This window comes from Platalea leucorodia (genome assembly GCF_965183815.1).
Source record: "Platalea leucorodia genome assembly, chromosome: 2".
Lineage (NCBI taxonomy): Eukaryota > Metazoa > Chordata > Aves > Pelecaniformes > Threskiornithidae > Platalea > Platalea leucorodia.
The window spans coordinates 99,878,743-99,900,925 of NC_138824.1; the positions used below are offsets into that span (position 1 = coordinate 99,878,743).

A 22,183-nucleotide genomic window follows, 5' to 3' on the forward strand; every position below is an offset into this window, starting at 1 on the left:
ACTTAATACTTTATAAACATCAACTTAGGGACTTTGATGGAGACTCTTAGGTTACTGTATGGCTTTTCAATACCCTGATTTCCTTACGTTGTGGCATTTCTGGAAGAATGCTGTCTTCAAGAAGTAGAAATGCACTTAGAATTCACTTCCCAACTATTTCCTCTTCTGCAAAGCTACATTCCTGAAACCTATGTCTTCTACTGCCAGCTTCTTTCTTCACAGCACTACGTTAAATATGCATATGGTACTTGAATCATGGATTGAGGCTTTAACGTATGCAAAAAGAAATGCACTCTCAGATATGGCTGCATCGCCTTCAGACTGTGAAGAGGCTACTAAAAGCTTAGCCTTTATTTGTTTGCATTGCAGCTGATTTGATCTTCAGCAGATGTAGAAAGAGACATTTCCTCAGTTCTAGGACGTTTCGATGCTGGGGGATTTTGAAGACTGTCATCAGATGGTAATGGCCTCTCTGAAACAGGCAGATAGGAAAATGATTTAAGCTAAGTAAATCCAGATTAAGAAAGTAAATTAGTTTGCTGAATTCACAAGCAATTCAGCACTCACAAAAAACCCAACCCAACCCTAGTTTGAGTGTCCAGCATCTGAAACAATGAGGTGCTGAAAGTACAAGGGTCTTTAAAACTCACCTGTAGGACCTGAAAGACATTACATCCAAGTGAATTTACTCTTCTTGGTTTCACTGTCAGCTACTGTGCCCATTACTGTAAAAACTGTAGTGACATATTGTCACATAAGCAGCTGCCCAAGAGCGACTGCAGCGAGAACACATTTCATTTTGTCAAAAGCACCTTTCAAACACACCAAGACAATGAAGAAGCTTTAGAATGTGCAACTAGGTTTAGGTTTGTGCTTGATCGTGCTTGTGTTACAAGCTTATAGCTTATAACAGAAGTCTATCATGGAAAAAACTGACTGGCAAAAGACTTTGCTGGATATTAATGGCCACAAAAGCTTACCATGTTCTTGTTCTGAGGTAGGAGGTATAGGGACTGTATCTGTACATGCAGAGGTTGGCGTATCTGGCTTCAGTGGAATCAAGTTTACTCTCCTTTAAAAGAGCAGAAACAGTTCAATTGCTTTAAAGCCATCATTTCCACAAATACTTTATTTAAAGATTTATTTCAGATAGAATCAGTTAAATTTAAAAGTAGCTTAGAAATATTTTACTATGCATTTTTTCTTCTTGTAATGTATTGAACAGAGCTTTTTAGAAGTACTTCAAATACCACTAGTGATCTTTTCCACTAGAAAGTATTTTTGCATATCTTATATGTGGCACAATGCTTGATATTCGCCTTCAGAGCACAGTATCTTGGTCAAATATTTTAAGATTAAGACTGGCTGCAAAGGCAAGGATTTTATTCTGTTTCTTGGTACCTGGTAAGGCTTCCGGTTCCACTGGAAGAGCTTACTATTCCCTAGCCCTGTCCGTGTTAACACTTTAGATTCATAAAACTCTAGGGAATTCTTTTGCCCACTGAGGTCAACTAACAATTACTGTAAATCTATTTTCTTCTGCTAAATCTCTTCTGGATGGCATTTAAAAATTAAGCACAAAAGCAGGAAAGGATTGAACCATAAAAAAACCCAGTCTTACAAGTAGCACCATGCATGCTACTACAAGATGACACTCATGGCATAATCAGTTGATATGATTAAATATAATTTCTCTCTCTCAAAAATAAAAAGATTAATTAGCTCCATCAGTCACCTCACCCTCCAGGCAAAAGTCACTTTCAACTACCTACAACCCTTTGACTTGTTAGTTCCAGTACAGATGAACACTGGTGTGTATGTAGAAAGCCATCATCTCCAAGATTTTTCTTTGCAGTTGTTGATGAAATCCACTATCCGCTTTCTCGTTCACCACTTCCTCCCTAGCCACCTACTAATGAAAACATTCCTATGAGAAGTTATAATAATCTCCTTTAACTATAAAATAGCCTTGTTTTGCTGACAAGGTCTAGATCTCTAATTGCATGGCTGTCTCCTTACTGTTGCACACCAGCTCAGGATCTTATATTGCAGGCTGTTTGACAATCAATACATGGATTACAGGCAATTTCTAAAAACCTAGATCTTCACCTTAGAAAATAACCTCAATCAATGCATTAAGTCCCACACCCATGACTGTGCACACTGAGGGCCTGTCTAGACTCTTTACTACTTGAAATATTCCTTGTCAGAAGAGTCTTTAAATAGCTCTTGCCAGCTGAAAGCTTCAGGTACCATCTTTGTACAGAAAATGGGACCTGAAGACAGACACCTGTTGCTGCCATTGGACACGGCGTAACGGTCAGGTTAACTTTGCTACTGCCTCACGTTTCAGACAAATATAAAAGCTGTACATTTAGGATTCAGGAGACATTTTGACCTTTCAGTTGCAGTACAACTGGAACAAAAAGTTCCATGTCAAGACAGCTACCACCAAGACACAGGGCTGGAAATTTATGTCTGAACCTCAACCCTTTAAATGTAGCACAAGCACAGCTTGTCTTGGCCTTCGTGTTTATGACTGGAAATGGCAATATAAATCTCACCTTGGCGTCTTGCTCCATGCTTGTAAAGTGTTGAGAGTAATCCTCCTGGGCTGGTTTACTTTAGTGCTCTGGCTAGCTGGCTGGCTGATTTTCCTCTCGTCTGAGGATGAGACTGGAACATTTTTTATGCCAACAGGTGTGGAAGGAAAGTCCTTACTGGCAGCTGTGGGTGTTCTAGGTTGGAGTGTGGGAGTGCTGGGATCGGTAGCCCTGCTGTGAGGAGTCCCCTCTGTCAGCCTAGAGCCTGGGGAAATGACTTTGTGCGACTGGCTCTTCTTCACTTTCTTCTCTGTTGCACCAGAAGTCCTGACATTTATCTGTGGCTTCTCCTTCAATGGTATTCCCAATTCATCCTTCTCAAAGGTAACAAATGAACAGTATCCATCCGTGGAAGAAATAGCAAGAAAGGCTCCATCGCTTGACCTATTTGTGATTTTTTTTTTTTCCATTAAGAGGGAAGGTCAGAACTTTTCTTCAACCCGCACCCCCCATCTATAACACATGCTGTACCTGTTTTTTCCTCCTCCCTTCCCCAAGTACATGTATATGTTTAAATAAAACTGCAGTCAAGTGAAAGACATCCAATCCAAATGAACGCAAGATTTTCAATTCTGGCCTTCGCATCTGATTTAATCTCTCTGGTGTTGTCTGTGATCACCTGCAATATGCTGCTGCCAAGACCTGCATGCACTTGAGTGCACAAAGTATGGTTCAATTGCAGGTACCCAAATCTTCAGCCAGTTCCTGAAACATTGCTGAACTCTCCTCATTCAGATCAGCAGAGCAGTTCAAGCTCTTTGGCTGTGCTCCTTGTGCTAAGTAGAGGCAATGTTCAGAATCACCGTGGTGCTCACCTGAACGGGCCCTCTGTGCTCATTTCACCAAGTAATGCCTATTACTGATTAAAACCACTTGATTTTCTACTCTGTTCCACTCCCCTCCTCCTGGCACACAATGGTTTTCACAGTGTCTGAGCATCAACTGTAACTTCTGAAAAAGAGGCCTCCATGCGGTCCTCAGCTTAGGTATACTGGCTAGAAAGGCACGAGAGAAGCCTTGTCCGGCAGAGGGGTGTATCCTGATTTCAAGACTTGGGTTCAAGTTGCAGCTCCAGTTCTGACTCCCTACATCAAGTCAGATAAATTACTTCATCCCATACATAAAGAATCACTAAGCAGAATTGTGCAGATAAAGCAGAATTTAGCTAGGATACAACACCTGAACTCAGAGAGATGACTTTCAAAACCTCCGAATAACTTCCTTATTAGTAGTTACACTGCCTCTACATTAAGTACTTTTCATGGGCACCAAGTACATTAGCTTTCATAAAAACTTTCATCTGCTTGTCCTCAGGGTGCTTGCACCTTGTTTCCCAATCGATAAAAGAACCATAATTCTCCAGTTTACAGGGAAAAAAAGAGGTGGCTTGCTGTTCAGACACTGCGATGACAGCGACCACATGTGTGTCATAAACAAAACATAAAAATAAAGCAAGACAGAAGACATGCAGAACTTCAACATGTAAAAAGAACGTTTCCATCACAACAAATCTTAACAATATAACAATTACCTACCATGAAATGTCACTCAGGGTGTGATAATGTATGTTAGAAACATAACCAAAGGGGAAGGACTGCTCAGTATCATAAAAAAGCACAGAATCTTCTGAAGCAACAGCAAACACCAATCGATAGGGCAGATTAAATAGAGCAGGAGTTGATTTCTGACTGATTTCATCTAGAATACAAAGAAATGAATATATTGAGAATTCTCTCTTGTATTCATTGCAAGGTAGTAACTGCACTAGCTTAGTCATGAATCTAAATAAAGATTTCATTATTAATCAGGATCAAGATAATGGCTGAGAAGACAGCAGTTCCATAAAATGTGAAGTTTAATGTCAAGCACTAACATTTCTGTTGCCTGAAGTTTGCCCTCTATTGTCTTAGCTTAAGACAGAGAAATTGGCAGAAGTTTGGTCCATCAGGATTGCTATTATTTTGTTTTGTAAAGTTTGGCATATATTTTCCAGCTGAAATTTTTCAGCACATTTATATGCACTTTAGCATAGAAGTCCAAACAAACACACCTTAGGATATAGTGCAAATCAAGGTCATGACACATTTATACCACCACACTATATTCTGTATGACTCAGTCAAAACAATGGATTTAGCTCTGTTTGTGTTATCTCGGGTTCAGCTCCTAGCTAGTCTTATCATTGCAACGTTAGTTCTTTGTAAGGGCAGATTATTCCAGCTTCCACTAGAAGTTGAGTGCTAGCTAGCTGCTTTCAGAAATTCCTAGTATACAGAGCTCCCATTTAGCTCTACAATGATTACGGAAATCATGCGCTGAAACAGACAGGCCATTAACATAATATAAGGTACTCATATCTACAGATTTCTAGACCACCACAGATTTTCACTTTTATGGGTGTATGTTGCAGAAACTAAACAGTCCGTTTAGAGGAGCTACAGAGACCAACAGCAGATACTCATCTCCTTACTTTGCAACACACCATTACGATGGATCTAAAGATTATGATGAAAATACAGAACACAACAACAGGTGATCTCCAAATCCTGTAAGGAATACTACAAATTGACCCTCTAAAGAAAGGAGCAAAGCTCTGCGTTTTCACCAGAGTAAGACTGGTCTTGTTAAAATATAAACACTCCTGGACCCACTGGGCTCACAGTAAGGCTGGATTTCAATCTCCAGGTAGGTTCTCATGCAACTTCATATAATCCTTTCCCCACCTCAGAACTCCTGTTCTGGCCAGTAACACCAGCACTGCTTCAGGTTTGGCTTCCTTGAATAAAGAGCAAATGGTTGTTGCAAACTACACCAACTCTCTGGTGCTTCTGTGATGTGGGTAGTTGAGACTAATAGAAAATATTTCACTGGGTCGCTCCTTTAGTGCTAAGCCAAGTTATTTACTTTTACTCACACAAAATGGTTGAAAGTTGAAGAAAAATATTAAACAGTGTTTCTGTAGTCTAAGAGGCCAAGTAAGAACATTTAGCGACTATATCAAAAGCTACTCACAAGGTACTTAAGGTGAATTCAGGGTCTCAGAATCAGGAAACAGCTTCTAAGATGTGGTACAACACTATCATTACAGAATGTTAAAAGGCTAGGGCACAAAAAAAAAAAGTAAAGAGCCACACTGGCCTTTTCACATATTTGCTGTAAAATCATATTCCCAGAAGGATTTACAGTACCTTTATTAAATGCGTGTCTCAACTCAAAGTAGACCGGGCAGCAGCGAACAGCAAGAGTTGCCTTTCCAGGACATGGCAGGTGACCCACAGGCCTTTTATAAAGATTCAGTATTTCAGAAAACAGCATTTCTTTTTATTTTTAATAAAAAAAAAAAAAAAAAAAAAAAAAGATGTTTTGATCTTCTTAAACTCTACCTTTTAAGATTGTTTCTGGAGAAAACATACGTGGTGTTTGTTACATTTTCTCCTGATTCAACACATCCAGCTGCAAAAATAAAGGTTAAAACATTACTCATCAACTCAAAAAGGTACTAAGTACACACTTTATGTCCATAAACATTCTACTTCTCAGGAATTAGGCTTGTCTGTTGGGCAAGAGCTGTGCAACCTGAACACAACTTAAAAAGGCATCCCAAATATTTATTTAGTGCTGGTTTTGTTTCCCTTGTATACTTCCCCCTCAAAGCTTCTTTTTGATGTTGCCAGACATCTATAAAAGCAGTGCTTATATGGGCAAACTGATCCCCTCCTTGCAATGTTATTTTTACTATGATTGCACAACGTTCTTAAGAAAGGCCACAAACAAAGAGAGACCAGTCAAAAGAAACCACTCATTATTCTTCATTTCTATTTTAACAGAGCTGTATTGTTGCAATTCACATGTTTCTGTTAAGGAAAATGCCACAAATACAATTTTTATCACAGGATAAAGTTGATGTTCTGGACTGCTAATAGATGAGTACTGTGGAGTCTCTATTTTTTTCAATAGGAAGAATGAGGAATGGCATAATTAAGATAAACAAGCATCCCCTAGCAGTTTGAAAGCAATCCTGATGCACACTCAAACTAGAGCATAATAGATAACATGTAAGTTATAGCACACGTTCTCACATACCTGGAGTGAGTAAATAGGAGCCATCAGGAGTAAAACTGAGCCTGCGGAAAAATGACTTCATGCTGTCATCATGAAACATCCGATAGCTCCTAGCCTGTAACATTGAAAATATGATTGTGTAAAGTGCCATGAACATGTCAGCTGGAATTCAAGTAAGAAAAACCATCCAGTTGTACAATCCAACCTGATGGAACTTTTTAAATAAAAGATAAATGTTTCAAAAACCATGGCTCTTTCAAACTCACTTTCTGCTGTGCTATAAATTCTTCACAGCTAAGAAAAATAGTCCTTGATCCCTCTTCAGCTACTAATCAAAACACTCCAAAAGCAGTCACGTTAGACCAGTAATTAAAAAAATAGTAATAACCTGGAGAACAACATTATTTAACAGTCAACATAAAGCCTGTTCCTTAGGCATTTAATTTTAACTCTAGTATTAGAGGTTTAAAGAGAACTTCTATAATGGCAAAACACCCCCTCTCAGGCCTGTTCTTTAGTCTCTATAAAACTGTTACAAATGTTTTCACAAAAAAAGAAAAGGAAGAGAAGGAATTAAAAAGGTTATAGCCAGCTCAGAGGTGTTATTTTACTATCACTTAGAACTGTTTGGGGGGAAAAAAAGCTCTTTGTTTTCCCTCTTAGGGTTAGAGAGAATTTCCTAAATTTTCACTAATTCATGTTTTTTCTGAAAAGCAGACTACCTTCCTGAAAATTTCAGGCTGCTGACTTTAAAATATTATTGCTATGTATTATCTATTAATAAATTTACAGCTACTGACAGACATGTTTGAAGTTTTTCCTATTAAGAAGTCACTATGCACAGTATTTTTTTCCACACTATTTTTCACATTTACAAACAAAGACATTGTGTTACTACTTCAATCAGCTGAACTTGCAAGTGTTCTTTCTTAGTAATTTCTGTAATGTTCAAGGAAACCTGAAGCGGTCTCTATTTATGAAATGCAAAAGTGAGATAGAGACAAAAGTATCTGATATATGGATTACTTGAATGGAAAAATATTTGCCCCTTTGGTTTCATAGACTGGAAGAACTCGTATAAAATAGCACCCAGTGCATTCTCCAGTACCATTAGTAGCAAAACAATGTACCTCTCCTTCAGCTCCTGATCCAGATGGCATCTTGGTAACATTGAATGCTACACGCTTGGTTTGTGTGTTGTATACCCGCAGGACCCTACATAGCAGAAAGCACAGTTAGCTACGAACAGCTTCCTTTCACCCAGCATTACAGCACCTCACTTCTCAGTCAGGACTACCAAATATAAATGACAATCACACACTAATTGTAACTCTGTTCATGAGACACCACTGGGTGGACATGTTTTGATGGCTAAATAACCAATGAATCACTGACAATTATTTGACTCAATAAGGTTTGTGAAGTACCAGCACATGCATTCGTGAAGAAATGAGGGAATTAGTGGACAGTGAAGGGCCATGCCATTCCTGCCTGTGCTGCAGTAGCCATTATGTTCCTGCAGAGTGGGAACTCACCTCAAAGACACTTAGCTACATCTCTATGCTTCAGTTTCCTTTGGAATAAATGAAAACTGGAGTATGTCTCCGTACAGAACATTGGAACTCCCCTGACTTCATCTCACTAAAACAGCAGGTAGCCTAAGCAAAGCCAACTGCTCGTCCCACCGCCCCCTCCTTTCTGCCAGCTCTGACCCTCACCGAGTTATGTTGGTTTGTTAGGCTGGCAGAAAACCAGTGTAACACAAAAACTAGACAGCTTTCTGCTGATTTAATGTGCTGAAACAGCTCCACAAAGAGGCCTGGACAGAGCTAGGAAGAGAAAATAGAAGGCAAGGCTGTGGCAGAAAGCTTGAGACAGTTGTGGAGCTACCAGCTCTGGATGTCACACAACTAAGCCAAAAGGGGGAAGAGGTCTCCCCACCCTGGGCTGGTGAGTGCCCATTCCTGGCAACTGGCCTGGCTCCTGTTAGACTCCTGTTGAGCTGATGCTATTCACTAACCATGCAGAAAAGTTTCTGAAACCTGAGGGGGTGGGAGGTTTCCCCTCTTCAGATTAGTTCATGCCCTCGCTTGCGACTTCACTCCAAGAAAAACTTCTGCATCATTCTATTACTTGCGTTTCTCTGCTGTTCATTTTAATAAAGGCACTCAAGTCTCATATAACTGATTATCAGAAGGCAGAGGCTCATAATGACCTAGTCACTATTAACTTAGCATTTTTCTAAGCCTATTGCAAATCTTAAATCAAAACTACTTTTCCACTATTACAGCAATTTTCTCTGCAGCGGGTGCCAGATGACGTGCATTTATTAGCCAGCTGCAAACCCTTCAGAGCAGCACACATGCCCTAAACAGTTTAAGCTCAACTCAAAGTTCTGACAAGGGCCAAGTTTATGAAGTGTGTGTTTTGCTTTCCCAATGACATCACTTACAAAACTGTTGGCAATGGAGGGAGCAAGAGGGCAAGAGAAAGATATCAATGGAAAAACATTTCAAATGATTTCTTAACTTGTTTATATCTTTCTGTAAAATGACAAGGATGAACTTATTAGCTCATTAACAACCAGAGAATGCAGCACTCTCTTAAGATGTATTGGGTATCTCTAATGACCAATAGCACGAAAACTTATTTCCTGAAGAAAAATTTCTACACAAGTTTATGTAAGCTCATTTGCTGCTTAGAGGGGACACTCAGACTTCAGGAATAATTTCCCACAGGCAAAAGATTAACTAAGGCATCATTTTAATTTCACATCCACCTTCTTACAGAACAGTCTGAATAAAATTAAAAGTCACATTTATCCCATACACTTGCTTTTAATTCATCCTCAAGTAAGAAAGAACACTAAGGCAAAACACTTAGACCAACAGCTCACCTATCACAACTCAGAGTTGCAATGTACTGGCCTAGAGGATCCCAGGTTATTCCTTGGACATAACTCTTGTGTTCATTTAATATTGAAACCTTCTGTCCTGAAATTACAAACAGTTTCCAGATTCTAAATTCAAATGTGTTTCAAAACATTTCTTCATTTCAGAAATAAAACAAGACAAAATAATTTTTTAAACACACAAACTGTTAACTTGATGGTACCCGATAAGAATATTGGAAGTAGTTGCTTTATTTCTAGAATCTTCACAAGTACAGTAAATTGTGACATACCAATTTAAGGCTTGTTCCCTACAAACTAACTCAGATAAGCAGCTTGGCTTAGGCATTAAACAAGCAAGATGAGTATATTTCAAAACCAGAAGTATTTAAAAATCTTTGTGATTTAGAAAATTTTTTTCAGGCAAGTCTAGCTGTTCAACAGCTAACTGAATTTGGCTGAATACCGAGCCAGAAATTCCGGCTTTCAGCTGGGGCTAGATAGCCAAGGTCTCCTACCTAGGGCTGTACAAACTCACCTACTCTGCTGAGCAGGCAATGAAGAAACATACACTACACACATGCTGACTGATGCTTACACATGGGCAGCTTTCAGAAACAATCCTACAGCAGTGCTAACTCACGTTCTTGCACAGCTGACTCTATCGTGAAGATCTCTCGAAGACATCAGCTCCCTGACCCCACTGATGTTCCACAGTTGAATATCTCAGATCCAAACCATTGTGATGAGGTAAAGTTACAGATAATGTCATTAAATACTTCGTTTTGAATACTAGGGACAGAGGTTTTTCTTCTATTAGTATAGTGTTGCTTTGTTGCAAAGAAATACTGTAACCTGACAAATTTCAAAGACACTAGCTCTTCAAAAAGATGACACAAACAGGGTTGAGGCCATGCTGCATAATACCAAAAGTCCTTCTGTTGCAGTATTCTGTCTCAGACAGCGACCAAGAACAGATACCGGAGTATAAGAACAGAGCAAACACGTAATGGTATTTCTACAGGATACCCTGTAAGCTGCCAATACCTTGTACCTCAAGGACTTATTAAGCCAGTGATGTTCTCTTTGTCCTAAACAGCTTGATGGATTTTTACTATTAATTTTCTTTTAGTTTTTTTTGTTTGGTTGGTTTTTTTTGTTTTTGTTTTTTTTTTTTTTGTTTTTGTTTTTGTTTTGTTTTTTTTTAAAAATGCAATCTTTTAACCTGGGCATTACTGGAAGCTATCCTTGAAACTCTTTCCTTCAATGTACCTACAACTTGAACCACAAAGCCTACATTTTCCAGTAATGGCTTCTTACTTCCAACTTACTAGCTGTCTCTCTGCCTAGAAGACACAAAATGCCCTCCATAGCATTAATTGCATGCTAAAAGAAGGCAGTGAGATGGAAGACATTACAGATAAGTAACATATCAGCTTAAGGGGCCATCCAGCTTTTTTTAGTAATAAGTCTAATAGATATGTCCCTTTACAGTTGTTGCAAGCAGTCCAAGATGCAAGAGACATTTGGTCACAATGCCCCTACATTAATGCTCTGAGCACACACACACTCTTAATTGAACATTCATGTATTTATGTATTAAAGACTTTTGGAAAGCAGTATATGTGACGGTTCAGATGGGAGAGACATTAAGCACCCAAACCAAGAACACAAAAAATGTCAGCAGCAGAACATTCGTATTTTCATGCGTGCACTGAAAAATTCACCTGGATTCTACTTAATTTTTCTTAATTAGACACTAAATACTAGAAATATGAGATAAAGGGTAACTATAGAGAAAGTTAAGTATTTCCACACTAAATTAAAAGTAAAAGTACACTTCTAATAAGAAGACATTAAGACATCGTAAAGCAACCTAACCTAGCTGGTTCCTACCAGAACTTCTATAGATGGGCCTTTCTTGGAAAATACAAGCAATCCCACTGCGGCGGGATGAGCATGAATAGAAGTGTTTTGCTGAATGGAACCTAAAAAAGAAGTCCCATCTTGCAAAACAGAGCCTGCATCCTATACTCGCTTCCCCTTTTTTACCTAGGTAGTTAGTACCTGATACCAGTCAAGTTTTGTTTGTTGGGGTGTGGGGTGGAGTAAGCAATATACAAGCTGCTTGCGTAGGAGTTTGGGGGGAAAAAACATTGGGTGAAGTCTACTTCCTGAATACTCCAAGGTGAAGAGATGACTTATGTGTAAATTTTGCTGGCCTGAGGGTATCTTTACCTGCTGGGCTATCTGCCTCATAGTCGCAGAAGTCTAGCAATTAAGTGGATGGTTCTCTCACAAAAAAAAAAAGATGCTTTCAACTCCTTTGGTAAATACCATGAGACACTTCCATCAGGACTGGAGCCACAAGTGATAAACGTAGCATTTACCTTTATTGACATCCCACATTATAGCTGTGTTATCTACAGAAGCAGATGCCATGTAATTTCCATCTGAGGTCCAACAAATATCATACACATCTTCTAAGTGGCCTCTAGAAGCCAGAAGAGAAGAAACCAATTATTAATTTAAAAATTAACAGCTACATGTAAAAACGTACATTTTTAGGTTAAAAGAAAAATCAGAGGCAAATAAAGTATCATTGAAGTGAAACGAACAATACAAGTTTCAGCTTTTAAAAAAACTTCCATATTCAGAAGGCAGTAGAACATTTTAAAATAGCACATCCTATTTCTACTCAAAGGAAGCCTCCCTTTTCAACATTTTTTTTCATAGACAATGAAAACACTGCATTTGAAGTCATTTATTAATTTCTAGAGTTCTGCAAATGAAAGTTTCTAGGATTTGTACAAACAGAAAAGAAAACACTACACCAAAGTAATTAGGAAGTGTCACTATTCAGGAAAACCTTCCTGCATATTTATAGGTTTCATAAAAGCAGTAAACAAACATGCATACTCAGCAGAACCACATGAAAGAGAGAATTAAGGTTGATTCAGATACAGTTGAACAAACATTGCAAGATATTCAGAACCACCTAGAAGGGCCATCAAAAACAGTTTGTATTGCTTGTGGTTTGAAGACTTATCATACAGTGTGGTAAGTTAAATAATAAATATTTGCAACACCAAGTTTAGGGAAGGGGGATTAGGTTGGTTTGTTTGCTTGCTTTAAGAAATTAAATCTAATGTTCCTAAAGGATCATGCTAGTGCTTCATGCAATCCCACTAGCACTTTTGAAACTGTTCTCACATAAATCTCTGCAGTTGCAAGGAATGTATCAATTATGGATAGCAGAGTTATTTATTTTTTGTAAAAATGTGTAAATTCTTAACGATTTTATCAGTATAGACAGATAGAGACCAAAACTTTTAACAGATACTACACAGAAAGCAGGGCAGAGTTATACACATTGCTCATCCAAAATGCATTTCAGAGTCCTTAACCACTAATTTCTTTCAGTCTTCAGCTGAGAGTGAGAGCAGAACACTGTTGTAGTCCAACTGCCAGCAGTGGTTTGATCCCTTAGCCACTATCGGCTAATACTTACGTAGTCCTAGCAGGCAGAGTGTTTATATTTTATTAACCATTGTACACTTGAAACAAATGCTGTATAATACAGTAGATATTCAAATATTAAAACGAACAAGTTGAAAAGGACTGGTCGAGCCTCACAGCTATCATCTGGCAAAATTGCATGAATCATGTAATATACTGATGCTTTTTGCTTTAAAAATTATCAAAATTTCCACTATAAAGCCAGTAAATAAAAGTTCACATTTACTTTATATATCTCTGTGCTAAGCTTTAAGTGACTGCAAATCTCGGGAACCAATTGCAGAGCACATCAGTTATGTCACATAAATGCCAAATCTTCTGCCTTGACAGAAGAGGTAGGTTGGCACTGTATTAAAAAAATGTTAAAAGACAATAAAAGGATGAATATTAAAGCAAGCAAATTTTAGACAGCATTGAAGTTCAACATACACCGAATAGAAGACTGTACCAGATGATAAAAGCCACTGGGGAACCAGAAACACTGAACAGAAAACACACTCAGAAAATATTAAGCTACCTTAAAGTTTTAACAACTGTCCAGTTCTCCTTGTTGAGCTGAGCTTCATCTTCATCCTGAAAAACTAATGGTTCCGATTCTTTGCTATCATTCAGCTTCCACAATAAAATAACAGCATCTGTAAAAGAAATCATATGAAGCTTCTTTCTTTCCCACTCACTGTTTTGTTAACGCATTACATTTAGTTCAACATTACAATCTTCTCACATAAGACACATGAAAAACAGTTCTTTTGTGGTGGTGAAGAGTAGGTGCTAGACTGCTTTAGCCTCCAGTGTGAACTACTGATTTTAATAAATAAATTTTTTTATTATTATCTAATTAAAAAAGATTAAGATTTCAAGGTATGAGAGTTAAGTGTTTAGCTTTCGATCTGCTTTTGATTAGAGCTGGCTATGGTTCTGCACTTTTGAAAAAATCTTCCACTCAGACAGATAACAGTCAGCTCTGTCTCAGAGAGCACACACCTATCTAACGCTGTCCTCACTGTGACTGAAGAAAACCATGTGGCCCTGGAGAGACAAGCCTAAATTTACAAATTCTCTCCTAGCTTCCCAGTATGACACTAGGTAATCCATTCAACCTCTCCATCTTGGAAATGGGGATAGTAATTACTTTGTAGCTGGAAAACAGCCTCTAAGACACACAGCCAGTGAGAAGTTGTTACTTAGGAACTGCATGACATGCATTTACTAATTACAATCGAAGGGCATAAGTGAGTCTAAAGTGCTAGAGGGGTATGAACAAGTTGTTGTATCGGGTTTGGTTTTTTTTTACCCCTTCACTCACCAGATGCATAAAGATAGCTTCTTTATATTAGCTTCATTATGCATTATTACTCACCATCTCCTCCAGATGCTAGGATCTCACCACTTGGAGAGAAGCGCACAACATTTACTGCTTTGGTATGGCGGGCGAGGTTGGACAAGAATTCCACAATTGCTTTTCCATCTGGTCCTTTTTCCACTTTCCATATCTAGTTACAAAAGCATTACAGATAGTTTTCAGGAACAAGAGGTAAAATATACGCACCACTTCAGCAATCCACAATTTACTCCTTGGGCTGTCATTCTGAACTTATTATCTGAAGCTATCAGAGCTAACACTGCAGTGGCACCACAAATTTTCCCTCTTTGAGCTACAGCTGTGTACTGGGTTTATGTGGCAAGGTTTTGGTAGCTGAGGCAGGGGGGAAGTCTTCAGGGGTGGCTTCTGTGAGAAGATATCAAGAGCTGCCCCCGTGTTGGACAGAGCCAGTTCCAGCCAGCTCTGAGACCATCCCACTGCTGGTGCCTCTGTGATAACATCTTTAAGAAAGGGTAAAAACCACTGCACAGCAGCTGTGAGAGAAGAGTAAGAAAAATGTGAGAGAAAGCCCTGCAGACACCAAGGTCAGTGAAGAAGGAGGGCAGGAGGTGCTCCAGGTGCCGGAGCAGATTCCCCTGCAGCCTGTGCTGAAGACCGTGGTGAGGCAGGCTGTCCCCCTGCAGCCTATGGAGGTTAACAGTGGAGCAGATCTCCACCTGCAGCCCATGGAGGACCCCACGCCGGAGCAGGTGGATGTGCCCTGAAGGAAGCTGCAGCCCATGGAGAGCGGTGCTGGAACAGGCTCCTGGAAGGAGCTGTGGCCTGTGAAGAGGAGCCCACGCAGGAGCAGGTTTTCTGGTAGGAACAGTGACCCTGGGGGGGACCCACGCTGGAGCACTCCATTCCTGAAGGACTGTACCCTATGGAAAGCGTGCATGCTGGAGCAGTTCGTGATGAACTGCAGCCCGTGGGAAGGACCCATGTTGGAGAAGTTCATGAAAGACTCTATCCCATGGGAGGGACCCCACGCTGGAGCAGGGGAAGAGTGTGAGGAGTTCTCCCCCTGAGGAGGAAGGAGCGGCAGAGCTAACGTGTGATGAACTGACTGCAACCCCCATTCCCCTGTGCCACTGCAGGGGGAGGAGGTAGAGAAATCAGAAGTGAAGTTGAGCCTGGGAAGAAGGGAGTGGTAGGGGGAAGGTGTTTTTAGTTTTGTTCTTACTTCTCACTATCCTACTCTGTTGTTATTTGGCAATAAATTAAATTAATTTCCCTAAATTGAGTCTGTTTTGCCCATGACAGTAATTAGTCCTTGTCCCTGTCCTTATCTCGACCCATGAGCTTTTCCATTGTATTTTCTCCCCCATCCTGTTGAGGAGGGGGAGTGATAGAGTGGCTTGGCAGGCACCTGGTGGCCAGCCAAGGTAAACCCACCACAAGTTGTAATTATATTGCAGTATTTTTTTAGTCTGATTAAATACAATATATTTAAAAAAACAACAACAACAACAAAAAAACCCAAAACAACCAAACACATGACATCATTCTCTCTTCATTCATTGACAACCTCTAGCTTCAAGGGGATTTGATAAATACAATGATTCAATAGTATGGAATTACAATATCTTGTTAACAAATCCGCCAACCACAAACAGTAACAGTCTGAAAACAAACCTGATTACTATAGGAGAAAAAAAACACACTAGCCCTCTTTAGAAGTCTGAGCAAGTTGAAGAGTTTTGCAGTACACCCTGAAGTTCAATGGATTTACCAATTTCAAACACATAATTTGAGCAAGAATTATAATAATTCCAGTTCCCCATTGATTGTAACCACAGTATTAAGGCAGTTGCATGATCTGGATGCTTTTCCAGCAAGGCTGGCTTAAGGAGTTCCTGATCCCACTTGTTCTCAATTTTGCAGGGCATAGTGATGCCACTCCTACTGCTCTACTTGTGAGCCAATTCAGCCACAAGAGCAACACTGTTATGTCCCTATTTCGTGGGACTAAGGCCACAGATACCTAAATCCCATTACGTGTTTCAAATAATCTGCTCTTGGATGCAATTCAGCTCAGAAAAAAAACTAAACCAAAAAACTCCAACAACCAGGCCTTGATAGGAATATATCAAACAATGAAGCAGCCTGAATAAAGACCTCTGTAATTTTGCCAGCTTTCCCTCCTCATGCAATAGCCCCCTGAAAGAAGACATAGCAGCAGTATCTTTTATGTCAAAGAACACCGAAAACTGACTTGAATATATATTCGGTAACCTATATATACAGCCAAAAATCCCTGAAATGCATACACTGTCAGGTAAGAATTCAATTTGCCAGTGCCAAAGGGAAAAGCTTTGGCTGCAGTTACTGGAGTAAACCCCTCATTTTTAATGACATTTATCCCATCTATCATCTCCAAAAGAAAGAGGCATTCCAGTCACGCACATATGATAGCACTTACCATTCATAATAATTTGCTAATAAATACATTAACAAATACTGGCATACTTCACAAAATACTGCATTGAGGATCCTGAGAACAAATCTGGATCCAGTCCAGGTGTTCCAAATCGTAAGTCTGATCTCGATAACTCAAATTCTCTGCTCAAACAGAGCATTTCCCTATTCAGAAGAAAATGCAGCAGTAATACAAAAAACCTTATTCTTCATCTGTGCCTATTCCACATGTGATGAGACCTTAAGACGATATTTTTTATTTCTTCTTCAAATATATCACATGATGGAAGCCTGACAGAACACGAGCAGTCCCAAAAGGTAATTAAAATGTAGAATTATCATGCAAAGACAGATAAATAGATAAGACAGATATATATACACACAGCAGAAAACCTACATGATTTTTTTGCATTGGAGCTCATTACTAAGGAGCACAGGGAGGGTCCCAGGTTGGAGCCCTTCTTTATTGCAGGATGAGCTGAGGAACCGTCTCAAATTGAAAGGTTAGTAATAGGTATTTTAGTAAACAAACAAACCCGATTTTTTTACAGGTTATCACCAGGCCCAGATACCAAAGTGACCTACAGGAACTCAAACGCGACATGAACAGCCCAGCAGTGATGGGTAACCTACTCTGTTTCATTCTCAGCTCCAAAAAACAGGGGATGCAAGCATATCAGTTTTTTAGAAGTGCTCTAATGGTGACCCAAAAAACTCTGACCACTATGTCTACCTTCCATACAGAGAAGCTGTTAAAAGAAATAAAAAAATTGAGTCAATATATTTATCTGCAAAGGAAATTGTGCCTCACTTGTCCACCAACTTTATTTAAAGAGTTGACTAACATGCAGGTAAGAAGAACGTGGCTCACCCAGTGCACTCAGTTTCCCCAGGCTTTCCAACTAGGGCTAAGGCTTTTAGAGAAACCAAGAGATCACTGAATGTTGGGGACATTCCTCATGGGTGTTAAGAATCTGGAAGACAGTAAACAATTGCCTGATTTTGCAAGGCTGAATCTTACAGCCACATCTTTTGGGGCTTGTACTACTCAACATTTTCATGAGTGATTCTCAAAAGGCTGAAAAAATGATTAACAAAGTTTACTAACACCAACACAAAATTACTTAGGAGAGTTGCATGTGAAGCTGAGCAAACAGGGCTGCAGAAAGATCGCATACTACTGAGTGACTGCTTATAAAATGGCAGGTAAAATTCAGCTTTGATGAACATAGAGAAATTAAAACCAGTTGTTTCTCATTAACCCACAAGACTGTGCCCTAAATCAGCACTTACTACTCAGGAATATCAGCCAGCAGTCAATGCAGGTAATTTTCTAAAAATAACAGTTCACCACTCAGCAGTAGAACTCAAGGACAGTATGCAAGGGGAACAGTAATTCTGGATATTGCTGTACAATCTCACACTCTTTCCCTAAACCATCCACCACCGGTGTCACATACCAGCCAATAATCTCATACCTTGGATAACAAGCCATTTCAGCCACTGCACATGCCACAAACCCAAAACAAACAGGTTTGAAACTTACACGAACGGCTGTGTCCACACCTGCTGAGGCCAGTCGATTGATCTTCCCATCAGCTCCATGTTGGAAGTCCAAGCTATAAACGGGCTCCTTATTATGCCACGCTATTTCACAAGTGATGACCTTCATATTTGCTACAAAAACCAGAGCAAATACTGGATAAATTCTTGTTTCTTATGACTAAGGCAACCAAAGTTAGCACAGATTTTGCAAGGCCTGCAGACAGATCCCGTAACAATTTCACTGCAGAAACTGACAGAAGGATGGTTTAAGGAAGAACATTTTTAAGTGCTACGGTTTATTATGGCTATAGTTACTGCCTGGGCACTGCACGAGAAGGATAATAAAGCCACATCTCTCGGTGGAATTAAATGTTGTGACAGAAGCGCAGGGCAGCGCTACAAGACAATCCCGAGGGCAGGCACCGCAGCTCTTCCCTTTCAGCCCCCGGAGCGTGCCCGCACTCCCCCGGCTGCCCTGGCCCTGTCCGACCCCAGCTCCTGACGGGGGTGAGCCCTCGCCGAGCAGCGCCCGACCGGCACTACGCGCATCCAGCCAGCCCTCGGGCTAACAACTACCTCTGCACCAGCAGCGAAGCGCCGAGAAGCCAAAACAAAGGAAAGGCACGAAGGCCCCGCCGGGGGCCGGAGGAAGGCAGCAGCGCCGCGGGGCAGAGCCGCCCCCCTCCCCCCGGGCGGCACCGCTAGCAGGGGCCGCTCCCCCAAGCCCCGGAGGCCCCGCAGCCGGGGACTGGCGACGCCCGGCGCCTTGAGGGGACCAGCCACACGAAACCCAGCGCGCTCGCTGGCGGAGGCTAGCTCCCTAACTCCCCGCCACTTCGTACCCCGGCTTCCCGCCCACAGAAAGCCGGGCTCCCGCTGCGGCTCCTCTCCCCGCAGCACGGCGGGGCAGCCGGCGGCCCCAACCGCCACTAACGGCCGGGGGGGCCCCGCGCGCGGGGTCGGGCGCGCCCCCAGCCCCTACCTGCGGCGCCGCGCGGCCTGGCCGGCCTCCCGCGCGGGCGCGCCTTTCCCGCCCCGGCCCGCCCTCGCCCCGCGCCTGCGCGCGGCCTGCCCGCCGCCGGCTGAGGAGCCGCCCGGCGGTGCGGCAGCGCCCCCTGGCGGAGGGGCTGCCCGGCAGCTGCCGCAGGCAGCGCGGCCCCAGCCCACCTTGCTTCCCACTAAAAAAACAAACACACACAAAACCAACAAACTAAACCAAACCTAAAAAAGCCCAAAGCTCTCCCACTCGCCAAAAGAAAAATAAAAGGCATCGCTGTATTTGAGATGTTTTTACATTTAGACTGGTGAAAGGGCAAACCGACCCCCAAATTTCCCCTTCCTTTCAAACGCAGACCTTTCCGTTCAAAATAATAATAAAGAAATTACATCCTTTGAAAGTGGCATCTCCTTTTCCTTCTTCCCACCCCGCCTATGGCTATGGGGCTTCTCGCCTTCTTCCTGCTACCGACAGAGAAAAGAACCACCGGCCGTGCGGCTGAAGCCAACACCTGCACTCGGAAGACCTCACCAGTCATTACACTGCCTAACACAGCAGGGGAGAAAGCACAAGAGAACAAATGAAGATTTATTGTATACAGATTAGATTTTTTTATTTTTTAAAAAGAAAGAGGACTTCTAACTAGAGGGCAACGAGGATTTCCATGCAAGAATGACTAGGCTTAGAAAGCCAGGACAGCGCAAGTCCTTCTGCTCGACTTGAAATTTCACTGGCACAGCAGAAAGCATGGAAGTACACCCACCTGTTAAACCCAGGATCTCCCTCGAAAATCAGTTAACACATACCCTGGATTATAACAGCACTGCTTTTTCCATAGCCAGAACATTTCCATACTGGTGCAAGCCCTTCCACAACAATACCTTGCACACTGTGGTCTCCGTATTCGTTGTCTGTATCAGGCGATCCCGTACTGGTCTGCCTCAGCCACAAAAACATCTGAAAGAACGTGAGCCTCTCATGGTGGGGAACTCATCAGCCAGCCTAAGGGTAAAATTCCACAAGGAGAGCTGAGCTGATCCAAGAGCTTACTGTCGCCTGAAGAGGCAGGTGGTCCCACCTCCCTACTCTTACCTTCGCATTCCTGTCACTTCTGCCCTAGTACCACGAAGACGACAACTCCCTAACAAGGCCTTGAAAAACAGCTTTGTCCCAAATTCTACAGTCTTGTAATTGGGCAACAGAATTCCCCGTATAAAACTGACCATCTGAAGAAGCACAGCCAGCCAGCTGGTCTGGGGCTCAGTTAAGGTGCCTGCCGGGTCCGAGGGCACGCTTGGTGTGCCCAAGTCGCCTGCTCAAAACCAGACTGAGCCAGCTTTCTCATAAGATTGAATACTTAACATAAGCCAGAAACATTAGCCATTCTGCATAGTATTTATTTATAAACAAAAACATTGCATTTGATCACATACAAGTTTTGATCCTGCAAACTCAGATTTATATAGTACTTTTTATTTTTTACAAAAAAATACATTTTAACAAGTAAATAAAAACCATTTCCATTAGTCCACTGTGTAAACGTACAGTGTAAATTTGCCATTAATATAGACATATGCTATATTTTGCCACTTGTCTATAAGAAATTCAACTACAGAGTCTGATGAAACATAATAAATAATGATTAAGAAATGGAAAACTGCACACCAATAAATGGAAAATATAAACTTTTTAAAAGTCATACAAATAGTTATATTACAGCCACCTCTTCAAAAATCGAACATTCAGTTTATCCATTATAAAGTACAACAGTATTGCATTACCCTTATTGGCATATTAGAACAGATAGCATCTTAAAATTGAAATACTGTCCATTGAAAGAAACCGACTGAACTACAACTGAAAGGAACATAATCTGATTAAATCAGGGCAGTAGCAGTGCAAAAGCCAAAAATGTTGGCTTTATAAAAAGACACTTCCTAGGAATGAACATACTGCGTGCTATTTCATGATTTAAATTTTTTTTTTCCATTTTTTAAAAGCAAGAACTATTTTTCCTGGTAACTGTTTGGATAAGAAATACCACCACAGAGTAAAAGGTGGATTTGCTGTCTTTGCCACCTTTCTTCTCATTCCTGATGACTTCAAAAGAAAAACATGCAATTGGCTGAGAATACTGTCACCATTGTAACAGCGATTTCTCTTGGTACCATTTCTTCCAGGAAGTTTTTGCATGAGCATTAGAGCATAGAACTAGTGGCTTAAGAGTCACTGTAAAACATTTAAAAAAAAAAAAAAGCGGGGGGGGGGGGGGGCGGAAGAGGGACTCCCCTATCTTGCCTATAATAAAAGATGTCTTGACTTTAAGATAGCATAAACAAGTCATAGTTGAACATTTTCAGCTTTAGCTCACTCTGTAGTTGTTAACACCACAGGTAAGGAAACATGCCTCCTTTTCACAGTACTTCCATTCAACTGGTTAATCAAGGATTTAGTAGTCTGAGCCATTTGTACTTCGCATGGTACATTCTGACAGGAAGGTAAATTTCAGCACCCTCACATCTCAGCCTGAAAGACTCCAAGGCAGACTATATGTTTAATACCGCAACAATTTGTTTTTTGAGATAATACATGTAAGCATTTGTACACATGACAGAACCTCTACGCCAATCCTGTTCAGCACTGGACTTCCCTAGAAAAAGGCCTTCAGGTCTCAAGAAGCGGCATGCGATGCAGAGTACAGCCTGCTCAGGAATCCTACCCTAGCTTTGGATATGCCACCCCAGCTTCTCTCCAATGGTTCACCAGGATGCTTCCCATTCCACCAGC

At 41.0% G+C, this 22,183-nt stretch overlaps 1 protein-coding gene across 1 annotated transcript; it reads right to left on the minus strand.

Moving 5' to 3' along the window:
* Positions 1-209: 209 nt before the first annotated feature.
* Positions 210-19,435, minus strand: CHAF1B (chromatin assembly factor 1 subunit B). Its single transcript, XM_082337672.1, has 14 exons — positions 19,382-19,435; positions 18,401-18,531; positions 14,434-14,566; positions 13,591-13,708; positions 11,945-12,048; positions 9,561-9,657; positions 7,795-7,879; positions 6,686-6,779; positions 5,986-6,055; positions 5,791-5,882; positions 4,139-4,301; positions 2,565-2,987; positions 981-1,072; positions 210-472 (listed from the first exon to the last, which is right to left on the minus strand). Exons 2-14 carry the CDS (start codon positions 18,524-18,526, stop codon positions 351-353), a joined length of 1,719 nt encoding a protein of 572 aa, XP_082193798.1. The 5' UTR covers positions 18,527-18,531; positions 19,382-19,435; the 3' UTR covers positions 210-350.
* Between the last annotated feature and the right edge of the window lie 2,748 nt (positions 19,436-22,183).